The sequence below is a fragment of the Tribolium madens genome, unplaced genomic scaffold (assembly GCF_015345945.1).
Source record: "Tribolium madens isolate multiple individuals breed KSU strain unplaced genomic scaffold, Tmad_KSU_1.1 Scaffold_91;HRSCAF=231;Tcas5.2_LG7, whole genome shotgun sequence".
Classification (NCBI taxonomy): Eukaryota; Metazoa; Arthropoda; class Insecta; order Coleoptera; family Tenebrionidae; genus Tribolium; species Tribolium madens.
In genome coordinates, this window is record NW_025401063.1 from 17,430,085 (window position 1) to 17,454,699 (window position 24,615).

Consider the following 24,615-nt stretch of genomic DNA (forward strand, 5'->3'; position numbering starts at 1 on the left):
AAACATCCTGTATATTATTACTTTATTGTGTAGAGCTTTTAATAAGTTTTCTAAAAAACCTAGGGTTTGGAAATCTAAACAAAATTTTAAATTAATCTATTTAGCCTTAAAAATCAAGAAGGAATAGGAAGTAATATATAGGAATTACCTATAATGACGAAAATATTTTTTTTTAATTTTTTTTTTAAATATTTCGTTATCTTCTTTACTGTCAGAGTAATCGAAGAAATACGGAGCTCTAGGACAGCCTAAAAAATGTAATACATTTCAACACGCGACTAGTTGCATGTCAAGTATTGTGTTTTTGTATTTTTAACTAAAATGATTGTTTCCCGAGAACAGTAACAATTTTCTCCAATTGTTATATTGGTTTTTGAAGAGGTCTAAATTTTGTATTGGAACATAATGACAAATGTGGTCTAGACTACATAATAGCATGCATGTATTCAATATGTAGATATCGTGTAGAATAAAATGAATAAGATACATTTTTTATACTTCTAGTAGGTGGTTAAGTTGAATTTTCATTGGCCGGAAATGGTGCAGTAAATTTTTCGTCGATTTCAGGATGAAATGAAAGAAGAGGATTCTCCTCGAAGATTATGTCTCGTTTGCGGTGATGTTGCCTCAGGTTTCCACTACGGTGTTGCTTCATGCGAAGCGTGCAAAGCTTTTTTTAAACGGACAATACAAGGTTTTTTCAATAGTTTTTTTTTTTAAGAAAATCAATATTTATTTTTTTGAAATTTAGGTAATATAGAATATACGTGTCCAGCATCTGGAGAATGTGAAATAAATAAAAGACGAAGAAAAGCTTGCCAAGCGTGCAGGTTCCGTAAATGTTTAAGATCTGGAATGTTGAAAGAAGGGGTGCGATTGGATAGGGTTAGGGGTGGTAGGCAGAAATATAGAAGAAATCCGGATAGTCCATATCAAGTACAGGTCGTTTCGGCACAGAGACCGATGCTGCAATTAGAAGGTAAGAAAATTCAATAAAACTGATAACAGTAGTTAAAATGAAATTTTATCGTCTAGATGATAAAAAAATACATCCATTGTTGTATATCTGCGGTTGTTAGTTGCTAACGATTTTTGACATTAGATTTCATTGTTGAATTTTACTTTGACATTTATAAATATCGACCAAATTGACTACAAAATTAGTGAGGATTGAATAAAATTTTATATTGTACAGTCGCGGCCGTTGAAAACTAAGATAATTTGACTAAACCAAAATTTTGTCATTGTAAAATGGTCTGAAACTGAAGTTTCTAAAATGTCATTCAAATAATTACGAGTCGGTGTCGTAGAATAGAAAACCTTACTTCAAAACAATAAACAGACAGAAATAAGTAATATTTTATTGCAGCACCATCCGAATCCGAAATATTGAAATTGACATTGTCATCCTTGATGGAAACCTAATTTACACTTTACAAATTTTTAAAATAGCAAATAGTATACCAAAAGTGAATGTCTTAGTTTTCAAAGGCCGCCACTGTAGACGACGATAAAATTTTCATTAATTGCTCTCCAAGATAAAATTCAATTTTATCGTCTTGTATAATAAATAACTATTATTATACAAGACGAAAAGAAATTGTTTATCTGTGAGTGAAAAGTTTACGAGTGGCGAAGTCACAGTTGGACTTTTTGTTCACGAGTAGATAACCAATTCTTATCGTCGTGTATAATATTTCGTTTTATTTTGTACTCTCCTACTAGAATTTCTTGAATATAAACAGTAAATAAAAATTACTTTATTTCACTAGACGATAAAAGACTACTTTATCTACTGAAATTAGGTGATAAAAGCACTCTTTAACATTGAGTACAAAATAAACGGTTTAAACTTCTTGCATTGAAAAATCCAAGTTTTATTATTATTTTTATCTATTTTAAAAGTTGTAAATCTTCTTGCTCAAAATTCTACTGCAAATGATGAATGATGTAGTTAAAAGGGATTTTTTTTAATTTAAAGCGATTAAATAAGGTTTCAATATTGTATTTCGTGTTGTGAAGATTTAATGAAAATGAAATAATACGGCTTTAAATCATCGTTTTTATGTAAAACCAGTTGTTCAAGATTTTTTTATTGAAATCACTTAAGTACGTAAGTTCTGCTATTACTTCAATGAACTTACGTAATTGCAAAAACTTATTACGAAGCAAGTTTTTAAAGCATGATTAAGGAAATATTTTAATTGTCAAGAGAAAAAAAACAATTTTTTTTCTATTTTTATGTGAAAATAAGCTATTAAATGCATATTTCCGTTTTTTTTTTGAATATTTAGTTATCTCATAATTTTAGCTCTTTTTTGACATAAAATTTTGCTCCAATCGAATAATTTTGCCACAAAAAAATATGCAGAAAAAAATAATTGAATTAAAAGAAAAACACTTTCAAATTTAAAAAGGAAAAACAAAAAAAATTTATTACATTTATATGATGTTTTCCATTTTTGTTATTATTTTAGCAACAATGTTGTTTTAAAGTTGGCAATAATAGACTAATAATGAAAATCAAATTGATTTAAAATGTTGAAACCTTGAAATTCTTAATAGAATTCTAAATAACATTACTAAATTGTTAGGGAATATGATACTACATTGTATGTAAGCTTGCAAAGGTGAAAAACCAAAATCTTTGTTGAAAGAGAATTGATAATAATTTAAAGGAGTGGCTTACGCATTATTATTGCCAAATGGAAGATTTAACAATACAGTATCATCTGAACCACATATCTCATTTTGAAAAAAATTGTGATTTAGACTTATTGGCTTCTAAGAAAATACTGTATTACATTCGTGTGACATAAAAGTTGTATGATAGTAAATACAGGCTGTCCCACGAGCAATAATAATTAGTCTGAATTTTTTTTGAAGCAACCAACATTACATTTTATAGATAACGTGGATATTAAAATATTTCGTTTTAATTAGTTAAACATAGTGACCAAGAAGCACTTCAACTTTGATTTATAAAAAGTCAAACCTTGGAAAATTTGGTGAGAATTACTAAAATGTTGTTAAAATTGATGACATTTGATGTATGCGGTACAAAAGTCGTTTGAAAATAGCTCAAATTGTATTAATTTTAATGAAATACGAAATACAAGAAATTCTCACTTAGAACGACAGTATACACAGTCAGCGTTGCTAAAGGTATTGCATAAAATGCCAAAACCGAAATGGAAAATAGTAGATTACATACCATGGGAGGTACAGTCACGATCAGAAAGAATGTCACCCCTTAATTACATTTATTAATTTACACGATTAAAATATCGTTGATGTTACTAAGGTAACAACACGAAATCATGCTTCCAAGCCGGTGAAACCTTCGAAGGAATGTTTGTTAATGTTTATGACCCAAAAGATTGCTGCGGTTTGAGTTCAGCCTCTTGTTAGCCGGCCGGGTGTCTAGGGGTGACATTCTTTCTGATCGTGACTGTACTTCATTACCAAGGCGAAATTTGGATGACCAAGGATGACTTTGAAAAACATGACATGATGTTAAAGAACAGAAAGCCAATAAAACGTTTATCAAACTTTGAAAAACATGACATATGACAGTTCAGGTTGGGAAGTGGTCATTCCCTTATCAATTTTCGGGTTGGAAAGTGGCCAAATTCCAACCTGAACTGTCATTACATATCAAATGATAAGGGAGTGACCACTTCCCAACCTGAACCTGATGTTTTATATCAATTTTTAAATGAATATGAAATGTCTTATTTTTCAACTTTTTTTAACCTTATTCAAATTAAATTTTACACTTTAAATGCTTTGATCGCACCATTTTCAGAGCCAGAAAATTGTCTGAGTAATTTTTTTGAAAATATATTTCATACCCTTACTGAAATATTTGAAAAAAAATTTTTTTGGACAAAATTTTCAAGTAAGGTAAGATACCAGGAACATGAAAAAAATGTTTAAAAAATTCTATCTGTCAAAAAATTTTGACATATATTTTTTGACATTTGACATTTTTTTATATCTATTTAATGATACTGATGATCTTGTATATGTTTTTTTTATAATTATTTAGTAAAGGGACAAAAATTTTGGCAATAAAAGCCACAAATAACATTGAACAGAGTTACAATTTAAGATACAGCTTCCTTGTTTCTTCTTTTAATAGCCTATAGCAAAAAAACTTGGAAAATTATTTTTCTAAAAGAAATAAATAGAGACAAAGTGCAAACTTTAAACCTTCATAACTTCGAAATTTTTATAAAAAATTTTTTTTTGCATTTTTTCCATGCTCCTGGTATCTTACCTTATATGGCATTTTTCTCTGGGGTGCGAGTTCTGGCGCACCCTGTATGTCAATAGGAACTTTTTTTGATCGAATAAAGAATTCTCTGTAATTTTTCCGAACATCTTTCTAATATTTAACATTATTTTTACTAACGAATGTACAAAACTATTCTTTTACAAGTACTATACCAGGACCTTGACCTGATTTTCCCCCTATTTTTGAATTAATCCATAATTTAAACAAAAAATCAACAACAAACAAAATAAAATTGGTCCCAAACGTGATTTAAAAGTCACATAACCGTTTTAGCTTTGCTAAAACGAGCTGATCCTATGGATATATCAAAACATCTCATTTTTTTGCATAATCAGATATAAAAATGCTGGACGCCTTGGCCATCTGCGAGCCCGATTGTCTCGAAATCAACAAAGCTCTAGAAAACTCGAAACATCGGACCCTTTCCATACTCAGCGACCTCTACGACCGCGAATTGGTAGGAATCATCGGTTGGGCAAAACAAATCCCGGGATTCACCGATTTATCCCTCAACGACCAGATGCGACTCCTGCAAAGTACGTGGGCCGAAATACTTACACTCACGTTAGCGTACAGAAGCGTGCCATTGATCCAATTGGCCCGACTTAAATTCGCCAACGATTTCACCCTCGACGAGAAACAGTCGCGGGATTGTGGGGCCATCGAATTATATCAAACGGTAAAAACCATCAATTTTGGTACTAAACGCACGCGAATTGTCGGTTTATTTCATTTCAGTGTTGCCATGTCGTCGAAAGGTTAGATAATTTATCAATTTTGAAGGAAGAATACTACCTCTTGAAAGCACTCGTTCTTGCGAATTCTGATGTGCGATTAGATGAATCTCACTCGTTAAAAAAATTTAGGGACTCGATTTTATCAGCACTGTCGGACACCGTGGGCATTCTCAGGTATTTTATTTCAAATTACACAGGGCGACAAAAAAAATCATGTCATCACAACTTGACAAATTTTATATCAATTTTGTTCAATTTAAAATACTTTAACTTTAAAAAATCATTACTCAATAACTATTTGGCCGATTTTCTTCAAATAAAGACCATTCTAAAGGGATGGCCTTGCCCTTTAGAATGATATAAAATTTGAAATTGAATATTGGCAAACTTTTCTTAGAACAATGTTCGAAGAAGTTCGAAGTAAATCGAAATAATCTAAGAAAAACCCTACGAGTAATTTTTTTTTTTTCATCATTACCATCATGCAGAGCATCTCTTTATTAGTTGAAATCCAGATTTTCAAAAAAATATACCGAGTAGTGTTAAAGATATGAGTTTTTGAAGTTATGGTTTGCTAATCAAGCATTGCTCCATATAGGAGAAATGCATGTTAATCTTACTTAAAATTGCATTTTATAAAAGTATCATTGAGCAAAGAGGATCTAAAAGTTTAAGACATTAGCCTTAAATATAAGGGCAAATCTTTTTCAAATCAAATCATTTTCCATTCAGATTTCGACTTGTTTACTTTGTTCTAGCTTTCTGAACTTTTTCGAAAATGTTCTGAACAAATACTTTCTCATTACTTTTGAGTGATGTTAAACGCAATAAGTCACCTGATTTATTTTGTTGGTACATTCTACAATTAGCTTCAGTTTGCTTGTAGGTAGTAGTTGTTGTGATAGCAGTTGCACAGGAAGCCACTGACTGCATTCAACATCAGTAGAAAGTGATGAGAAAGCATTTGCTGAGAACATTTTCAAAAAAAAAGTTCAGAAAGCTAGAACAAAGTGAACAGGTAGGAATCTAAATGGAAAATCATTTAATTTGAAAAAGATTTGTTCTTATATTTAAAGCTACTGTTTTAAACTTCTAGATCCTTTTTGCTCAATAATCAGTGATCATTTTTAGAACAAAAAACTCTTTATTTGCTTTAATTAGTACGCAGGTACTCTTTGTTTGTTTTAAGTAATTCTAATTAGAACAAATAAGGTGCAATTGACCATTTTTAAGCAAAAGAAGAGTCTTAAAACAAATACTTTTATAAAAATGCAATTTTAAGTAAGATTAACATGTATTTCTCCTATATGGCGCAATACCTGAATAGCAAACCTTAACTTCAAAAAATCATATCTTAGAAACTACTTGGTATATTATTTTAGAAATTTGGATTCTTACTAATAAAAAGATGCTCTACACGATGGTGACGAAGAAGAAAAAATTTACTCGTAGGGTTTTTCTTAGATTACTTCGATTTAATTCGAACTTCTTGGAACACTGTTCGAAGAAAAGTTTGCCAATATTCAATTTCAAGAATATCCCTTTAGAATGGTCTTTATTTGAAGGAAATCGGCCTATAGTTATTGAGTAATGATTTTTTAAAGTTAAAGTATTTTAAATTCATTTAAATTAGAAAAAAATTAGTTCAAAGTGTGTGGACTTTTTGAAATTTTTTTTAGTGCATTTGATTTGTCCACCGCCTCCTTAATCAAATGTATCAATATCCCGCCTAGGCATTTCGTAAAAAATGCATTGGAGCAGTGATTCCGATTTTTTCTTAGTTACGGGGGTCACTAAGGAAAAACTGAATAATTTTTAATTATTAACAAAAAATAACGCAATTAATAAATGCTGGGAAGGAAGGATACAACAAAACTAGATACGCCAGGGAGAATTGATATTATGAGATTGAACCCTTTAAGCTAAAAAACTGAATTTGCCAAAAAAATTTCCCCAGATTAAAGCGCCAACGGGAATCACTTGAACTCAAAAAATGCCCAGGCGAGAAATGGAGACGGCGATGGATTTGTCTTACTGAGATGAACAAAATGATATGAAATGTGTCAAGTTGTCACGACATGTCGCCCTGTGTTATTGTTATTGTGAAAAATTGTAAAATTTTTGTTAGGCCAACAGGTGTGTTGCACCAAATCCAGCAATTACTACTATGCATGCCCGCTTTAAGGCAAGCCGACCAAGTCGTTAGACGATTTTGGTCAGACGTTCATCAGCAAGAGTTAGTACCAATGAATAAGCTTTTCTTGGAAATGTTAGAAGCGTACTGTCGGTAGCCTCGTCATTAAATCAACTGCCATCAAATTTTGTAAAAAACTTGTTTATTGAAACAGTTTTTTCCAAATATTTGTCATCCGTCATTTAGATTTTAAGCGTAATTTTAGACCCAGTGATAGAAGAAATAGTAGATTCCTTTTATTTAGCTACGGTTAGTTGTATATATATTTCATCATATTTCGCTTTAATCTAATGCATAAATCTTTTGTTTATGCATTTTTTATTAAGTTTTCGACTTTTACCTCATAAATATTATATTTTTATTTATACTGTCTATGGTTCAATTATAGATATTAGATTTTTCGAATGCTTAATTTCATATAGCAACAAAATTGATCATTGTGATTAGCGAATTAATTTGTTAACATGCCAGTAATTGCACAACTTTAATGTACTTATAAGTTTGTCACCAGGATTTTTTGTTACAGAAATTGCAGACATAACACCCATCTCAATTGTAACAATTAATTTAAAAAATGTCAATAAAGACTTGTTGTTTATTTACTATATTTTTGATGTGACTTTATAGCAATAAATAGACAATTAACAAATAATAAATATACGTTTATTCCTTACAAATAAAGATAAATATTTACACCAATAATATACATGTAAACAAAAAATAATTACATAAAAAAATAAATCCTACCCAATTACATGTATTCATAACTTTGAACATACTGCACGAATTTGAGCCAAAATCAAGGCAAGGAAATGAAAATTGGCACAAAAATCAGTCAAAATAAAAATCTAACTACGTCACGTGCCCATCGCTAACGGCTGCAATAACATGCACTTGTTTGCCTTTGCTGTTGTTGTAGACTTGCCCCGGACTGAACGGCTCCAACCTGGGATGACTATCGACCTTTCCTGACTTATCTACAACACAGTTATTACACCCGAGTTGCATACATTTTTTATCAACAAACCGGAAGTCTCCGCTGGGATATATTTCGAAATTCGGACCAGTGGTAACGGCAAATGCCCACTTGTTAAAGGCATTACGTCTAGAACCACACTTTGGGGTTCCGAGTCGGAATCGAAACACACGACTCCTGCTGTTCGGCCACAAACGGCCCAAACGCTTTGTTCGGCCAAAACTTCGTACATTACTGACTTTGAGACGTTGTTTTGTTCGAGTGAGTGACACACACTTGTTATTTTTAGATGGAGATGACAGAGGGCGCCGTCGCGGCAAAATTCACTACCTTTAGTCGGTTCTACGCTAGCCTCTAGAATATAGAGGGTCTGGAAAAAATTGTAAGAAACTGCCGACAAATGCGATTTTTCTACCTGATAATCTGTAATATCAAAATAATATTTGTAAACTTTACTGTCGTCGCTTTCATCAAAACTGTACATTAGCGAAAATTCGCCTTTAATCGCCGGTGCTTGCGCATTTGGTGTTAATAGGAGTTCCCACATGTACGACAAACTGACCCCATGAGGAATTATCTACAAGAAAATATTTAATTCATTTATTGAATAATAAAAAAATTGGATTTCCACTCACATGACTAGAACTATGATTTTTATCAATAATCTTACAAAAATCCCCCACATTTAGTTGAGGTTTTTCTACGTATATGTCTTTTTCGCATTGTCCTGCAACATTGATTTGGACAAATTTCCGGTGTTGTACTGTATTTAATCGCCAGATTGTCGTCAAAGGCGGCGTAAAACTCAACTTTACGACGATTGGTTTAGAAGTCCAAGGACAGCTAATGGATACTTGATGGTCTTTTGATAAAAGGTCGGCGAGTACTCGCAATGGTGTTCGAGTACTGCTAAAAGGGGGCCTTTCACCGAGTTCAATCTCTAAATTTGTGGTTAGGGGCTCACTGGGGTGCGTTTGGAAACTTAAACCCCGAGAAGCCGTTAGTTTTATTCTAGACTTCTAAAAAAAAAAGAAAAAATATTCAAGTTTTAAAGTATTAAACAAAAACACGATTTAACCCAAACTTTCAATCACAAAGTAGTCATCCTCAGATGAGAATAAGAGAGTTTTTATTCTCATTATTATTTTATTATTTGTAGATATTAAATAATTTTTTGACGTCTAGCTAACATACGAAATACCATGCGACATACGTCTTCAATTAGGACGTCTACGTGATAGAAAGACTTTTTGATCGCACTGTATTATAATTGTTTTCTCTGTATTGTTTGTTTATCTAAATATTCAATTATTATTAAATTAATATTAATTAATACACTCTGGTGCATAACTATAGCACCACCTAATTTTTTTGAAATTTTATCATTTTTAAAATAATTATTAAAGGATATTAATTTCAAAAAATGGAATATGATTAAATATTTATTGTACCAAAATATAATGACATTTAAACCTTTAATTTTGAATTGATTCCAAAAAACATTTTTTTCCGTGGTGCATAACTAACTATAGCACCACATAAAACTCAAATCGAAAATAATCAATTTTAAAATTTATATTCAATATTTGAATCCCCATTACCTTATAACGTTTTTGTCATTGTGTTAATTCATTATTGTCTCGCGGTAATTACCTTCCCAAACTTGAAAAATGTAAAATTTTGGTTCTAAGAGAATAATTGTTAAAACGTTCTGATTGTTGTAAAACCATATTTGTGACAATAATGTCTATATTTTTTGCAAATTATGACTTCTTTCTCTTCTGTTAAACATCCCGTGTTTCCCTACAACTGCACCCACCTGAACTAATTTTCACTCAGTTACCTTAATTTTTTGAACCACTACAAAACAAAATATTTTTTTCAAGAATTTGTTATTGTCGGACTAAAAATTAGTTTTCAAGTAATCATCAGATTTAGTGCAATTTATTGACATCTTGACAATAAGCAGGAAACTAAGTTACAAGTTTTGTACAATTGATTTCGTAAAAAATTTGTTTTTTTATTCACAAGTGGAAAGAGAGAACTTATAAAAGATAAAAGTTTTAAAAATTATTAATCCGATTCGCTGGCGTTTTTACATTTTTCAATATTTTGAAGATATATTTTGCGTATTACTTCTTTACATTATTTGATAGGGGCTGAATTTAAAAAAAAATAAAAAAAATTACATTTAATTCGATAAAAATTTAATAACTACCTTTTTTGGAAAAAGCAAAAATTGATCCCCTGCATACAGGCTGTGCAAAAAATCGCGCACTTCCGTGACACTGTGTGCCTAGACGACAAAAAAAAATGTTAAAAAAAATCTATCTCTAAAAATTCCGAAGTTGTGAGAGTTTTAATTTTGCACTATGACTATTTATTTCTGTTGGAAAAATTCCAAATTTTTTTGCTACAAACTATTAGAAGAGGAAACAAAGAAGCTGTATCCTAAATTGTATTTCTGTTTAGTGTTATTTGTGGCTTTTATTGACAAAATCTTTGTACCTTTAGTAAATAATTACAAAAAAAAACATATACAAGATCATCAGTATCATTAAAATTTTTTGACAGATAGAATTTTTTTAACATTTTTTCAGTACTCTGGGGGACTACCCAATTACTCCCTTTCAAGGAAGTGCGCGAATTTTTGAACACCCTGTATAACACATCTTTTATTTAAAAAAAAATTAAGCAAAAAGTTCAGTTAGTTTCCGAGATATTTTAGATCGAGTTTACATTGTAATTCCCATAAGAAGAATACGGGTGGAATCCCCTTAAAATAAAAGTTTGGTGTGAAGGGTTAAATCGAGTTTTTTTTATCGTTTCCATACCAAGAGGTCAGAAGAATATTCAAAGTATTGTAAAATTAAATAAAAAGGGGGGTCAAGAGTGTTCCGGAAATTTCATGTAACTTTTCCATTACATACCAAATTTGCTTTTACAACTCTACTTGTGTGATACACTATTATGTACGCTGTTAAGACATGTTGATATATGAGGAGCAGACTTTCAAAATGCAGTTTGTCCATTTTTTTATAAATTGAAATAAAGGTGGCGTTGCAGGCTATATGCAATTATCTTTCCAATGAACCTTTCCTGGAGGTTCAAATCGCATTTTGTTCTGTGTTAAAAAAATCTGGTGTGAACATCACACGACTTTCCTTATCCAACTTATTTAGAAAACATCCTTACGGTGTTGGAAATCCGAGTAGCAAACCTAACTTGCGTTAGTGCCACCTGCCGGGTTACAAGCGAAATAGATCATAGTTGTCGCGGGTTATAGTCGGGTGCATTTTTTTTTTAGTTCGGTACCCATTATTATTTTTATTTTATCACATTTTACTGTTTAATAAGGTATATTTCATGATTCTAAATAATTTTTATCCCCATGAATTTATTTATAGTATCTTCAACCGTATAATTTTGATTTTTGGTCTTTGCGGCCGAACGGTGCGACCAATTTTTACCAATTGTTTTGTGCTATGTCCCCTTGCTACATGTAACTTACATACCAAATTTGAAGTTTCTAGTTTCTATCTCGTTCTCGAGATAAGCTGTTTACAGACACACACACGACCCAATGGCCCAAACCAATTTTTTTGGTGTCTTGAAGCTATAATTCGTCCAAAAATGTAAAAATCTGGGTAAGTCAAATTTCAGCCGATTACAATACTTTCCTTATAGGATAAAGAAAGTAAAAATATTGAAAGTTGGCTGGACATTCAAACTGCATTTACTCCCATGTGTTGAAACAAAACGCATTTTGTCCTCAATTTTAGACTAAATGCAATTTGTTTGACAGTTGACGCACTTGACCAAAAAAACGGAAAAAAGCGCTGCCAAAAAAAGTCACACCACCATCCAAGTAAAACCGGTGTAGAAGATGCATGTGCAGATGTGGAAGAAAGAGGTGAAACATGTACAAATTTGTTTATTAATAGATATATAAATACCAAATAACGTTTTTTAACCTTGAAATAGCATTAAGTCCCCCTTTGACAATCAAACTCCATTATGTCCAAGACATATTTGTGTTTTTTTGTAAAATGCCTAAGTACTCCAGCCGTAAAATTAGTGTACAATTTGTACATATTTATTTTACACATTTATTGTTACTGATAAAAAAATTAAAATTATTTCTTAAAAGGACAGTTTTTGCTCTCTCCTGCAAAAATGCAAATTTGGACAAAATGCTTTTTGAAAGTCTGCTCTTCATATCTTGGATAGGACAGCCTATATTGAAACACTAAATTAACAAATTTAAGCGGCGTTATAAAACAGAAATATACAGGTTGTACACCCGCAGAAAAAACAGAGCAGGTAATATGTCGAAAGACCCTTATTTAGGAAGTTGGTCCGGATTCGAGGATAAACGTTTCTTCAAAACGGTCTTTTTCTGAAAATTTCTTCAATGAGTATAGATTATTAAATGGTGATTATAATAATTTGCAAAATGACACTAAGCAATTTTTAGAGAAAAAAAATGCATGCCCATGTATTTCATTACCTTAACAAAATTTTTGTGATTTACTTTTATTTTAGTAACAAATAGCTAGTTTCTTCCGTTTTTTATATTTATTTTTATTTATTACTTCTAAACAAAGTGATAAATTTAATGTCATAAAAATAATAACTAATATTATACAGTATGTCACGGGATTTTTTTATTTTACGCTAACACTGCAAAAGAAAAATATTTTTTGCTTCACCTGAAACCAGTAAGTCTGTAATTTTAAAAGTTCATTATTTTCACTCAGTGGAAAGAAAATTTAATTTTTCTCTTGATTTTGAGCTTGTAATAACTAATAACACTATAGTCTACAAACAATACGACCTTTAATCGAATTATTATTTTTACTTACCTTTAATTAAACAAAAATAATTGTTAAATTTTTCTATCACGTCACATTTTTTTGTTACAGACGATAATTTTCCTGCTTTCTGCACAAATGCCTCCGATTTAAAATTTATTTAAATTCAAATTGTTGCTGAATTATTGCAAAATTATTACTATATGGGTCTAAATAGGTCTCAAAAACATTTCACTCGCATTTGGACTTCTTTTCTAAAAATTTAGGGAGCATGAGTTACAAACAAGATCTGAAGGGTTTTCAAAGATCGACACGAAGGTTTTTAGGATGAAAATATGTTAGTAGATTACTGTTGGATTGTTATAAAGAAAACTGATCCAAAAAGTTTAATAAAACCAAGTAAAATAACTCACTTTTAAAATGTTTTTTGGCAGTTTTTGTATTTTTGTTAATTACATATTTCTTAAAGGTAACGTGGTGGACTTTTTTAAATAGTTTTTTTTAACTCAGTGCCACAAAATCTATAAGAAATTTAAAGTATAAAAATCGTGTAAACTAGTGTTATATACGATTATGCGTTTTAAATTCCACATTGGCTTTTTATTTTTTTGACAATGTCGATTTGACAGATGAGTTAACGCAAGTTAAATAACAAAAATGTAAAAAAAACATAATTTTAATAAATGGCAAGTCAAAAAAACAGCTTCTAAAAAAACAGTCATTTTTAACAAAAACAATCATTATTCAATTAATTAATTAATTGTCAAAGTGACATCGTTGTCAAAAAAATAAAATCGCTAATGGGATGGGACTTGAAAAGCAAAGAAAGATTTATTATTACAAATCCAAAAGTAAGAAAAAAATTAAATTTTCATTCCACTGAGTCAGAATAATGAAGTTTTAACTACAAATTTGCTCGTTTCAGAGAAAACAAAAACAACCCTTGCTGTTAAAGTGTTACTTTATCTACTCTAAAGAGTTTTTAAAGAAATAGTTTAACATCTGCTATAGAAAAAAAAGTATTTCTTTTAATTTTTTGGCGTAAAATCAAAGGTAAAAATTTGTTATAAAATGTATTATTAAGTTCAGAATTTTGATTATAAAGAAATAACTTGATAGAAATTGTCAAAATTCACAGTTTATTAAAAAATTCTAACATTTAAAACTAGTTCTGAAACCTGTAGATAAAGAACCTTAAAAGACAAGGCAAGCTAAAAATGTGTTTCCTTTGCAGTCTTGGCGTAAATACAAAAGTAAAATTTTTTTTCCTTTTATAAGCTTAACCCGGGAACATACTGTATACTTGCAAAATAGATTTCTTAAACAAATTTATGTATTTGTAATTTGATAATTTGGGAAGGCTTATTAATTACAATCACAATTTAATGTATACGTGATAATCTATGGTCATTGAAGTAATTTTTACAAAAATACATTTTTCGGGTCCGGACCAACTTCCTAAATAAGGGTTTTTCGACATATTATATTATACCTGCTCTCCAAACAGTTAGTCTGAAACGCTATTGCAACAAAGCGCAGCCCGAGTACAAAGTTAGATTGGTGAATAGTTTTTTCCCCAAGTGGACCATTTACCAATTTCAGGAATTTTGTTTAAATTGTTTAGAACAATTAGCCATAATGTTGCAACTTACTGGTTCAACTGTATAACTTCCGATCGTAATAATCAGATTCATGATTTGCTCAAACCCTGACAACAACGGAGCATCGGTTTTGTGTAGCCTCACGACAGGAGCCTCCTCTTTTACTTCGAAAGCTACTCGTGGTGACAACAATTGCGAAATCAAGTGAAGATTTTTCATAAAAATAGCCATTTGACCCAAGTAGTATTTCCCGACGTTCGTCGCTTCTTTACTCAGTCTTATCACATTCACTCCGGGTGTTACCACCAACGGCTAAAAATTAATATTTCAAAAACGTTAACACATTAATAAACCGAAAACTTTTTACAAGATTAATGACTTGGAGGCAGCAATGGAAATCACTCTTGGGAGGCGCTGCCGCACTATCCTTCCTCTTATGCTCCGGATGTTTACAAACAACACTCGCACTCGCCAACGTTTTATCCTGTTTTAGGTCCAAATGTCGATAAATTTGGAGTCTTTGGAGTAGAGGATCGCGCGGTTTCAAATCTTTACCCGTCAAAATCCGACTTTTACTGTACTTTTCGTTTTTTCGTCCCTCTTTCGTGTCCATTTCCATCGATAATTGAACATTTGTGCATAAAATCTCTCGCGGAAAATTCGACTCGATCACAATTTCGACATTTATAGTGCTGTCTTGTAAAATAACCGCTTCGTTTTTCAACGCAACGCTCGTAATTTTGATAATATCGTTGAAAGGCACTACTAAGGGTTTCTCAAGTGATTGAAGACACTTCCTCATTTCGTCAAAGTAGCTCCAACGGATTAGAGTATCGATTTCCAAAGCAGCAGCCACACTAGCACTCGTTTTGATAAATTTTTTCACATCTCCAGCCTTTCGATGACATTCGGCGAGCTCGATTTGGGTTTGAGCGGCCAATTCGTGCCATTTATCTTGTTCGAAAGTTCGAACAGCGTCGCTGAGGAAAGCGGCAGCGGTTTGGGTTTCCCCCAAAAGAAGGTAAAACGAAGCCACTTCGCGACCCACGAGACGGGCAGAACGGAGACGCCCGATGTGTTTGTACGTACACATTGCCAATTCTGCCAACTCCTATAGACAAAATCACGATAGAAAAAAAAATCATCATATTAGTATCGAAACATTTACTAAGTAAGTTTTTTTGAAAGCTTCCTGCGAACATAATGCTTCTTTGAGTTTGTCGGTGGGTGAGGGGCTGTCAGGAGCTCCAGGATTGTCACCCATTCCAGCTGATAGGCCCACGACGGTGTGCAGTTGCTCGGAGGAGGGGGCACCGCCGGGCATTAGGCCGCACAATTCGCCCAAATCACGCAACTAGAACAAAACCGAAAAATAAATTACAATGTGTTTAAATTCAAAATGGACTACGACTTTGATATTAATTTCGACAAAAAATATATTGCCAACATGAATTATTGGTGGATTTATTTGCAGGCACCTCGCAAATAAATGACAATTGCATAAAGTCTGTTTTTTCTTTAAATGGAAATTACCCAAGTCAAAATTTTGGTGAAAAGCAGCCCCATAGCTACAAATTTTATTTGCTCTTTGTTTTTGTCCCTAGAAATTATGTTTTCAAATTGAGATGTTGTCAAAATTTTTACTTTTATGAATCTTGTGTGCCTGTTTGCTCTTTGAAAGCGCTATAATTGAATACCTGAGAGAAGGCATCATTACCTAATGCCTAAGGACAGAATTCAGTGATAATAATTTTGATAGAAACACACCGCAAGTAAGTACAATTCTGTGGAGCAAAATGAGGTTTTTGCTACAAAAACTTTGAAGAAAAAGGATGTATACAGAGTGCGTCAGAACTCGCGCCCCAGAGAAAATTTTCAAGTAAGGTAAGATATCAGGAACATAAAAAAAATGTTTAAAAAATTCTATCTGTCAAAAAAAATTGACATTTATTTTTTGACATTTGATATTTTTTATGTTTATTTAATGATACTGATGTATATGTTTTTTTACAATTATTTAGTAAAAACACAACAATTTTGCCAAAAAAAGCCACAAATAACATTGAACAGATTTACAATTTAGGATACAGCTTTCTTGTTTCCTCTTTTAATATAGCCAAAAAACTTGGAAAATAATTTTTTCAACAGAAATAAATAGTCAAAGTGCAAAATTTAAACCCCCATAACTTTGAAATTTTTATAGATAAAATTTTTTTAACATTTTTTCCATGTTCCTGGTACCTTACCTTATATGAAATTTTTTTCTGGGGCGCGAGTTCTGGCGCACCCTGTATACAGAAAAAAGTTATTTAACAAAAGACACAAGTTGATGTTATGATGATTGGCAATAAAATTTGTGTAATTTATTGAAATGAGCTCAAGGTTGATGCATTTTATAAATTCTTCTTCAGCTTTAGTTTTAAAATTGTTACTTTTTTAACTCGTTCCTCAAAAACCATGCACAAGACACTAATTTAATTGCGTTCCTTCCGAGGCTTATTCTCATTCATGTTTATTTTATATTCTTGTCAATTTATCTATAAAAATTTCGAAGTTATGAATGAGAGTTTGCACTTTGACTCTTATTTATTTCTGTTGGAAAAATAATTTTCCAAGTTTTTTTGCTACAGGCCATTAGAAGAGGAAACAAGTAAGCTGTATCCTAAATTGTAACTCTGTTCAATGTTATTTGTGGCTTTTATTGGCAATTTTTTTTTCCTTTATTAAATAATTGTAAAATCATCAGTATCATTAAAAAGACATAAAAAAATGTCAAATGTCAAAAAATTTTGACAGATAGAATTTTTGAAACATTTTTTCCATGTTCCTGGTAGATTATCTTACTTGAAATTTTTCTCTGGGGCGCGAGCTCTGGCGCACCCTGTATACAATAATGCCAGCAGTTGCAGTACGTTTTTTATAGTTATTATTTTTTTATTATTATTTTGAATTATTGTCATTTTTATTTAGCTGTCAGCATTTTGACTTGGTACAGTCATGGACTGTGAATTTCGTCCACCCAATTTCTGTGAATTCACAAAAAAATCAAAAAAAAAAGTTGCACATAAAATCAGTTTTACATTTTATGTCAACCGAATGACAAATCGTCTAAAATTTTGTATTCGTACATCTAAATATCTAATTTACAATGCACACTAGAAAATTCATATTCTTTGGAGGGGCATTTATGATTTTTTAGCTAGGTTTTTTTAGTTTAAAAGTATCCTTGTTTTCCATTGCAATTTTTTGCCATTGACCACATTTATGGGTAGAATACCACTAGAAAAATGCGAATTTTTCATTTATAGTTACAAAAAGTGCATGTCTTATAAAAAAAAGATTGTGATAGACCGAATCATTTTTTTATGAAGAACAACGATAAATTTAAAAACAAACACGATCTGTCCAATGATTTTTTTTCATAGTTGCCCCGGTAAAAAACTATTTTTTTAGACTTCTTTTGTATACGCTCTCGAAACAAGCTGAGCCTTTGCTGGACCTAATAAAATAGTATGAAAAATGGTTATTTTAGGTACTCAATACCCAAAATAGGTACAGTTTTTCCAGTGGCAAAATTTGTTTAATTAATAATGGGTGTAAATTTGTTGTACAGTGCGATCAAAAAGTCTTTCTATCAAGTAGGCGTCCTAGTTGAGGACGTATGTTGCATGGCAGTTCGTATGTTATCTAGATGTCAAAAAATTATTTTATAAAAATTAAAACATTGAGCTAATTAAATTGAATTATTCTATGAAACGTCTCAAAACAAACTAAAATAAGATTTTGTTGGTGTTTATTCATAAAAATCGTTCACCACGGTTTCCTGTCATAATTTACATAAAAAATATTTTGACATTTCTCATTTGTCATTGTGACATTTTATCTTCCACAGACATACGTTTTAATTTTCTACGCTTGCCTGATAGACAGACTTTTTGATCGCACTGTATAATAAATTATTTTGTCTGATTATTGTTGCTATTTATTCAAACTCTCATAGATAATAAATAATCTTAGATCCCCACAAGGCACACATTTTTTCGAAAAAAAAATGGTCAGGTCTACTAAACACGGGAGATTCGATAGAAGTAACATTCCAACAAAATTAGTTTGTTTTTTTAGTTTTTTTTTTTTTGTGTTAACGTTTATTAATGACAATGTTCTCAAAATAATTAAAAAAACCGAAACTGCCAACTTAATTAAAAACTGTTTGCCATTTCCATTAAAAAAAACAGACTTTATAAAGTCGTAATGTATTTGATGGTCAGTGTTGCAAAATTAAAATTTCAAATTTTTGGCCTACTTGACAACAAAATGACAATGTTGCCAACATTTTGATCAGCAATTTATTAAAGTGCATGGTAAAAAGTTGTTTGTCTTAGTTTATACTTATTTTTACATTTACTTACCTTTTCACTCGCGTAGGCCCACAAACAGGCCGTATGCAACGAATAGTCTTCAACAGCGTCGGCATTATTGTACTTGTCACAAACCTGTAAAACCTCCACACAGGCCAAAAACAACCAACAAGAAACCGCTCCAGGCGGCGAATTTATTTCTAAAACGGTAATTTCCCTTATGGTTAAGTGAAGAAAAGGTAAACATCTTGAAGCCATCTAAAATAAAGATTTTCATCCATTTCCTCCAACACAAACTCTGTCAAGGGCGGATCAAGGGGAGGGGCCCATCGAAAGCTTCAATTTTTTATATTTAAATTTTAATATAAAAACCTTATGACCTAATGTTTTTTAAATAAAAACATTAGAATTTTTTTTAATCAGACTTATTACAAATCATACATACAGGCTGTCCCAACGGTCCGAAAAAACTCTATAACTTGTTTCTTTTAAGAGATATTGACTTTTCTTTTTTTAGATTATAGCTGCGTTTTTGATGCACATTTTAAAAATATTGCGGTTTATATACAGGCTGTCCCAATATTAAAAAAACACTAAAGTTATGTTTTTTTTTAATGGAATCTACTCAGTTTGATTTTATTTTTGGATTCTACGCTAAATTACAGAAAAACTTTTATAGAGGTTGTTTTCATTTATCTGTTATCAATTTTGATTTGTGGCGTTTTTTCACCAGAATTTTTTAAATGCAGAGGTCTGTCTAAAAATTCGTATTTTCTAAATGCTTGCACACAAGTTAAAGTAAGTAACGCCATTTGATTCCTGAATGTTTGCCGCATCTTTTAAGTGTTTATTCAACAACCTGCTCAGTGGCATGCGCCTACTACGATTTTTTAAACATGACAAATTAAAAATGTCAAAAACTCATTTTTTTCAAATGGCACCCTTTATTTATTATTGTACCAATCAAAAGATCTTTTGACAAGCTTTCTATCAATATAAGGTTTGTATAGTCTAGTGTAAAATTCTAAGTTGCTATACTAAATTAACTAAATTTTGACAAATTTTTCTGTTTTGAACAATAAAAATCGAGTGGGCCTTATGCAAAAAAAATAGCACAGAAAATAAACAAAAGTATGGAATTGGAAATTCTTTGCTGGAAGAAAATGTAAAATATTGAGCAAAATTGAGTTACAGAGAAAATTACGCAAAATCTAACATATCGCAAAGCAGTAATTTAGTAGAAAAATGTAAAAACATTAACAAACAAAAAAAAAACAAAACATTAAAGCTATTTTACAATTTTCTTTATAACAGATGTTCAAAAATATTACCATTTTTTTCAATACAAGTATGCAGTCTTCGTCTAAAAGATCCTCCGCAGTTGGTCTCAATTTATATACATTTTTATATAATTTTTTAAATGCAACACTTTGCGGCAGTCTTGCATTTGGGTATTTTTATTTGTAGAGTCTTTGAGCCAATAAAATATTACGATCCGATTCACCAAGACTGTATACCATGTTAATGAGTTCTTGACGAGTAAAATTCATTTTGGGACTTATAATCTTCACAATAAAACTGATAGATTGTAACAATGTCAGAAGCCCACTCGATTTTTATTGTCCAAAACAGAAAAGTTTTTCGACATTTAGTTAATTTAGAATTTTGTACTAGACTATATAAACCTTATATTGATGGAAAGCTTGTCAAAAGGTCTTTTAATTGGTACAATAATAAATAGAGGGTGCCATTTGAAAAAAATGAGTTTTTGACATTTTTAATTTGTCATGTTTAAAAAATCGTAGTAGGCGCATGCCACTGAGCAGGTTGTTGAGTAAACACTTAAAAGATGCGGCAAACCTTCAGGAATCAAACGGCGTTACTTACTTTAACTTGTGTGCAAGCATTTAGAAGTTACGAATTTTTAGACAGACCCCTGCATTTAAAAAATTCTGGTAAAAAAGCGCCACAAATCAAAATTGATAACAGATAAATGAAAACAACCTCTATAAAAGTTATTTGTAATTTAGCGTAGAATCCAAAAATAAAATCAAACTGAGTAGACTCCATTAAAAAAAAACATAACTTTAGTGTTTTTTTTATATTGGGACAGCCTGTATATAAACCGCAATATTTTTAAAATGTGCATCAAAAACGCAGCTATAATCTAAAAAAAAGAAAAAGTCAATATCTCTTAAAAGAAACAAGTTATAGAGCTTTTTCGGACCGTTGAGACAGCCTGTATACCGAGAGATCAAAATAAATAATTTTTAGATCCGAAAACGTACAGTTGCGGAATTAAAATTTCGGGCATTACTGTCATTTTCGTTATGTAAACTCTAAAACAACCTTTATATTACTAACCTCATTTTTTACTCTTGTCATATTTATGTCATTTTTGACTTATTTAATTTCAAAAACAGTGATTTGTGGCATAATAACAGGTAGGCAACAGATCAAAGCGATGATTTAATTACACTTAGTTCAATTAATAAATTTCCCAAGACAGACTAATTGTTTTATTAATAATTTTAACAACAAATAAAAATAAGTTTAATTGTCAAATGTCAATCATGATGACAGTAAAAGGTAGTTTACAGTGAACTTTTTAAAGTGACAGAAAAATACTGCCCCAATTTTTAATTCCGCAACTGTACGTATGTCTGTTTTTGAACTAACTGCACGTGAAACGTCAAATAAAATGACAAGTCTAAAACGGCAAAAAGGTCTGGAATTAGTCGCCAACGTATAATAATAATAAGACCGTTCTTTTTTGAAGGTAAATCATAAATTTACTTATTTTTTTTGATCATGAGATTTTACCTTTCCATTTGTCATTTTATTTGACGTTTCACAGACATACGCACAGGACATACGTTTTCGGATACAAGGACGAGTCGATTACAAATTATTTTGATCTCTCGATACTTACTTAGTTTTTACTAATTTAAAAAGAAATCATCAATTGTAATTTTCTTTGGGCCACATCTTAGGCATCTAATTAAGTTAAATTTATATCTGTTTGAATAATGAACTTTACCAACTCGCTAGAACACCTTATCGAGTGAGCGGCAAAATTATGGAATAATTTTATTAAAACAGAAAATATTTTGTTTTGGTAAAAATGCTCGAAGTCAATTTTCTTTTTAAAAATACACAATTTTCAACTTGTTTCAAAATTCCACACTTTTTGTTTTTTGGGTAATGACGGCAGCGACATTTTTTAATTTTTTTTTAGCAAATTTGATAATTTTTTAACTGTCGAAATGGCAACACCAAAATATTATGTATTACATAGTTTTTCAAAAAAAAAAAACTAACACACCCACCGTATACAAACACAAGACACATAATTAATTATCTTAAGAGTGTTAATTTATTAAATAAATTGTAAAATTAAATTTAAAAATTTCAAATAATTAAATAAAAATATCCAAAAAGTGAAATAATATCAATAAAAAACAAAGAATTTTAAATCAAGTTAAATATTTTGTATTTTTTTTTTTAATTGACCTCTTCGAGCATTTTTGCCAAAACAAAATATTTTCAGTTTTAATAAATAAGATTACTCTATAATTTTGCCGCTCACTGTATACCCTCATCATTTTAAAACTTTTTATTTAGCCCCCCCCAAAATTAATTCCTGGATCCGCCCCTGAACTCTGTGTTACGAACCTCCCACACTTTATTTGCCTTTAGTAACATTTGAGCCTGTTTAGCAAACAAATATGCTCTTAATTCTAACAGAGATGGACTTTCAGAGAGCATCGTTGAGTTATTGATTTTAAGCCCATGCCACTGTTCTAGAGGCTTTTGGAAATCGACAAGCCAATTTATCGACTCCCCGGTAATACCGTTTACTACAAATTGAGAAAAGAGAGCATCTAATTCGTCGTATTGCACTAAAGCTTCCTCGTGAACGCCTAGCATTTCTAAAACGTGAGCCAATTCCTCCTGAAATATCATTTCTAGGTGAGCAAATCACAAAAAGTGGCTTGAAAAATACTTGGAGGTGAAAATATTGCATAAAATTCCAACCAATTTCGTTCCTACGTTCTCGTTGTTGCCTCACATGGTGCTCAAGACGAGACACAGCGCGTGCATACGCCACTAATAACAAGTGGCGAATGCGACTCACTAAACCCCGCCAGGAGTCAGCTGAGCGGGCCTCAACTTTGCCTGGATTTATCACAGATATGCACCGATCACCTTAAGAAAAGTTATCAAAACTAGAAAAGTTTCAAGTCGCAATAACAAACCTTGTTTAGGAGCAAAGTCGGTCCGAATTTTATCCAAAACAGTGGTCCTGGGTAACAGCTTATTAGTACGTTTTCCATCGTAATTTTCCACTACAACAACCAAAAAATCCGAAATATCCCGCGACTGCAACTCTTTTAACCAATTTTCAATATCATCCCTGACTGTATTTTTGTACAAATCAACGTCCTTGAAAAATAAATATTGTGATTTATGTGAGTGTTGGAGTAAAAACTACCGTGCATTCCGTCCAATAAATGTGGAACAAAGGGTGTCTGATCAAGTCCCACTGCCCCCCCTTGGGCAGCGCCGCGGCACTGTAGGGGGTGAAATTGGCCCCAATGTGCACCGACCTCACAGGGCGGCCTAGAGACCGCCGCCACTCGCAAGAATCCTGGGGCAGGGCTTGAGACAGGTTGTCTTCAATCGTTGAAAACACTTCCAATTCGCCAGCGCCTGAAAATTCCACTAGAACAGTGCACTACATTAAGGGGCACCTACATGTAATTATTGGTCGTCTGTCAATCGTTGACCCGTCGTCAATTGCTGTACCATTCATGATTGGAATTTGAAACTTAACCAGGAGGCAAAAAAAAGGTCATTGTCGAAAGTTACTCTACTCCGGGGTTCTTCGATCAAAGGGATAGACGGGTTGATATCTTCATGGTTCGTATTGTATTTCATTAATGATTTTAAAACATACAACAAAAATAAACACCATCAATATGAGTTTGACAGATGATTAAACACCCCAAAAAATTAAAACGTGTTGTCAATTGTCATTTGTAAGGGTTTTGCGCGCGCGAGAATTCAAGTAGTCGAGAATACACGCTATCGAGAATTCCTCAGGCATTATCAACCTTTTTTGGTTATTTATACCAGGATCTTCAACTGAAAAGAATTGAGGCAAGTTGTGGAATATACGATTGCCTTCTATAACGAGTCTTCTATATTATTTTTCTATTTTCCGCTTTTTATGTCGTTCTTAAAGAAAAAATAAAATTTTCAAATTTAGGGAATTTTTCGTGACACGTAACTGTATTATTCATGAAGGCGTTTGAAAATTCGGGCGCAGGATAAATTCTTAACAAAGCGTGTGCGGGGAAGTCCAGAAGGCGAAAATATATAAATTCTATTGCAAAATATGACAAAAATTAAAAAACTATTAATTAATCTTATCAGAATGAAATTATCTAATTTCCTCTCGCGCCTCTCGGATCCAGTTATAAAATATGTATTTATCCAAAAAAAAAAAAACGTGTGCGGGAAAGTTTACAGATTTGTTTACAAGAAATTCATAGTGGCCATTTAATTTATCTCAAAGTTGGCAGCACTTAGCCCGCCACTTCTGTTTTGTGGGTTTTGTCAAAGTTGGTCG

General features: G+C 31.6%; 2 protein-coding genes across 4 annotated transcripts in view; one reads left to right on the top strand and one right to left on the bottom strand.

The window, feature by feature from the left end:
• Positions 1–7,838, top strand: part of LOC123012141 (steroid hormone receptor ERR2) — a 33,050-nt gene extending 25,212 nt beyond the window's left edge. For all 3 annotated transcript variants that reach the window (XM_044409959.1, XM_044409958.1, XM_044409957.1), the window contains 5 exons: positions 568–694; positions 752–979; positions 4,636–4,979; positions 5,039–5,211; positions 7,166–7,838. In XM_044409959.1, the coding sequence (XP_044265894.1) occupies positions 568–694; positions 752–979; positions 4,636–4,979; positions 5,039–5,211; positions 7,166–7,328 (1,035 nt within the window). In that variant the 3' untranslated portion in view covers positions 7,329–7,838. The remainder of the gene's footprint in view (positions 1–567; positions 695–751; positions 980–4,635; positions 4,980–5,038; positions 5,212–7,165) is intronic.
• Positions 7,839–7,872: 34 nt separating this feature from the next.
• Positions 7,873–24,013, bottom strand: LOC123012140 (trafficking protein particle complex subunit 10). Its single transcript, XM_044409956.1, has 13 exons — positions 23,739–24,013; positions 23,476–23,693; positions 23,240–23,426; positions 22,987–23,189; positions 22,656–22,934; positions 19,032–19,238; positions 15,791–15,976; positions 14,990–15,733; positions 14,674–14,934; positions 8,843–9,226; positions 8,623–8,784; positions 8,259–8,577; positions 7,873–8,208 (listed from the first exon to the last, which is right to left on the bottom strand). Exons 1-13 carry the CDS (start codon positions 23,794–23,796, stop codon positions 8,084–8,086), a joined length of 3,333 nt encoding a protein of 1,110 aa, XP_044265891.1. The 5' UTR covers positions 23,797–24,013; the 3' UTR covers positions 7,873–8,083.
• Between the last annotated feature and the right edge of the window lie 602 nt (positions 24,014–24,615).

Excerpts from the sequence above, each read along its gene's own strand:
- LOC123012140 (XM_044409956.1), bottom strand. The coding sequence starts at position 23,796 with ATGAATGGTACAGCAATTGACGACGGGTCAACGATTGACAGACGACCA. Across the intron at positions 15,977-19,031 it reads GGGCCTACGCGAGTGAAAAG|TTGCGTGATTTGGGCGAATT; the intron begins GTAAGTAAATGT and ends GTTTTGTTCTAG. Across the intron at positions 8,785-8,842 it reads AAAATCATAGTTCTAGTCAT|ATAATTCCTCATGGGGTCAG; the intron begins GTGAGTGGAAAT and ends ATTTTCTTGTAG.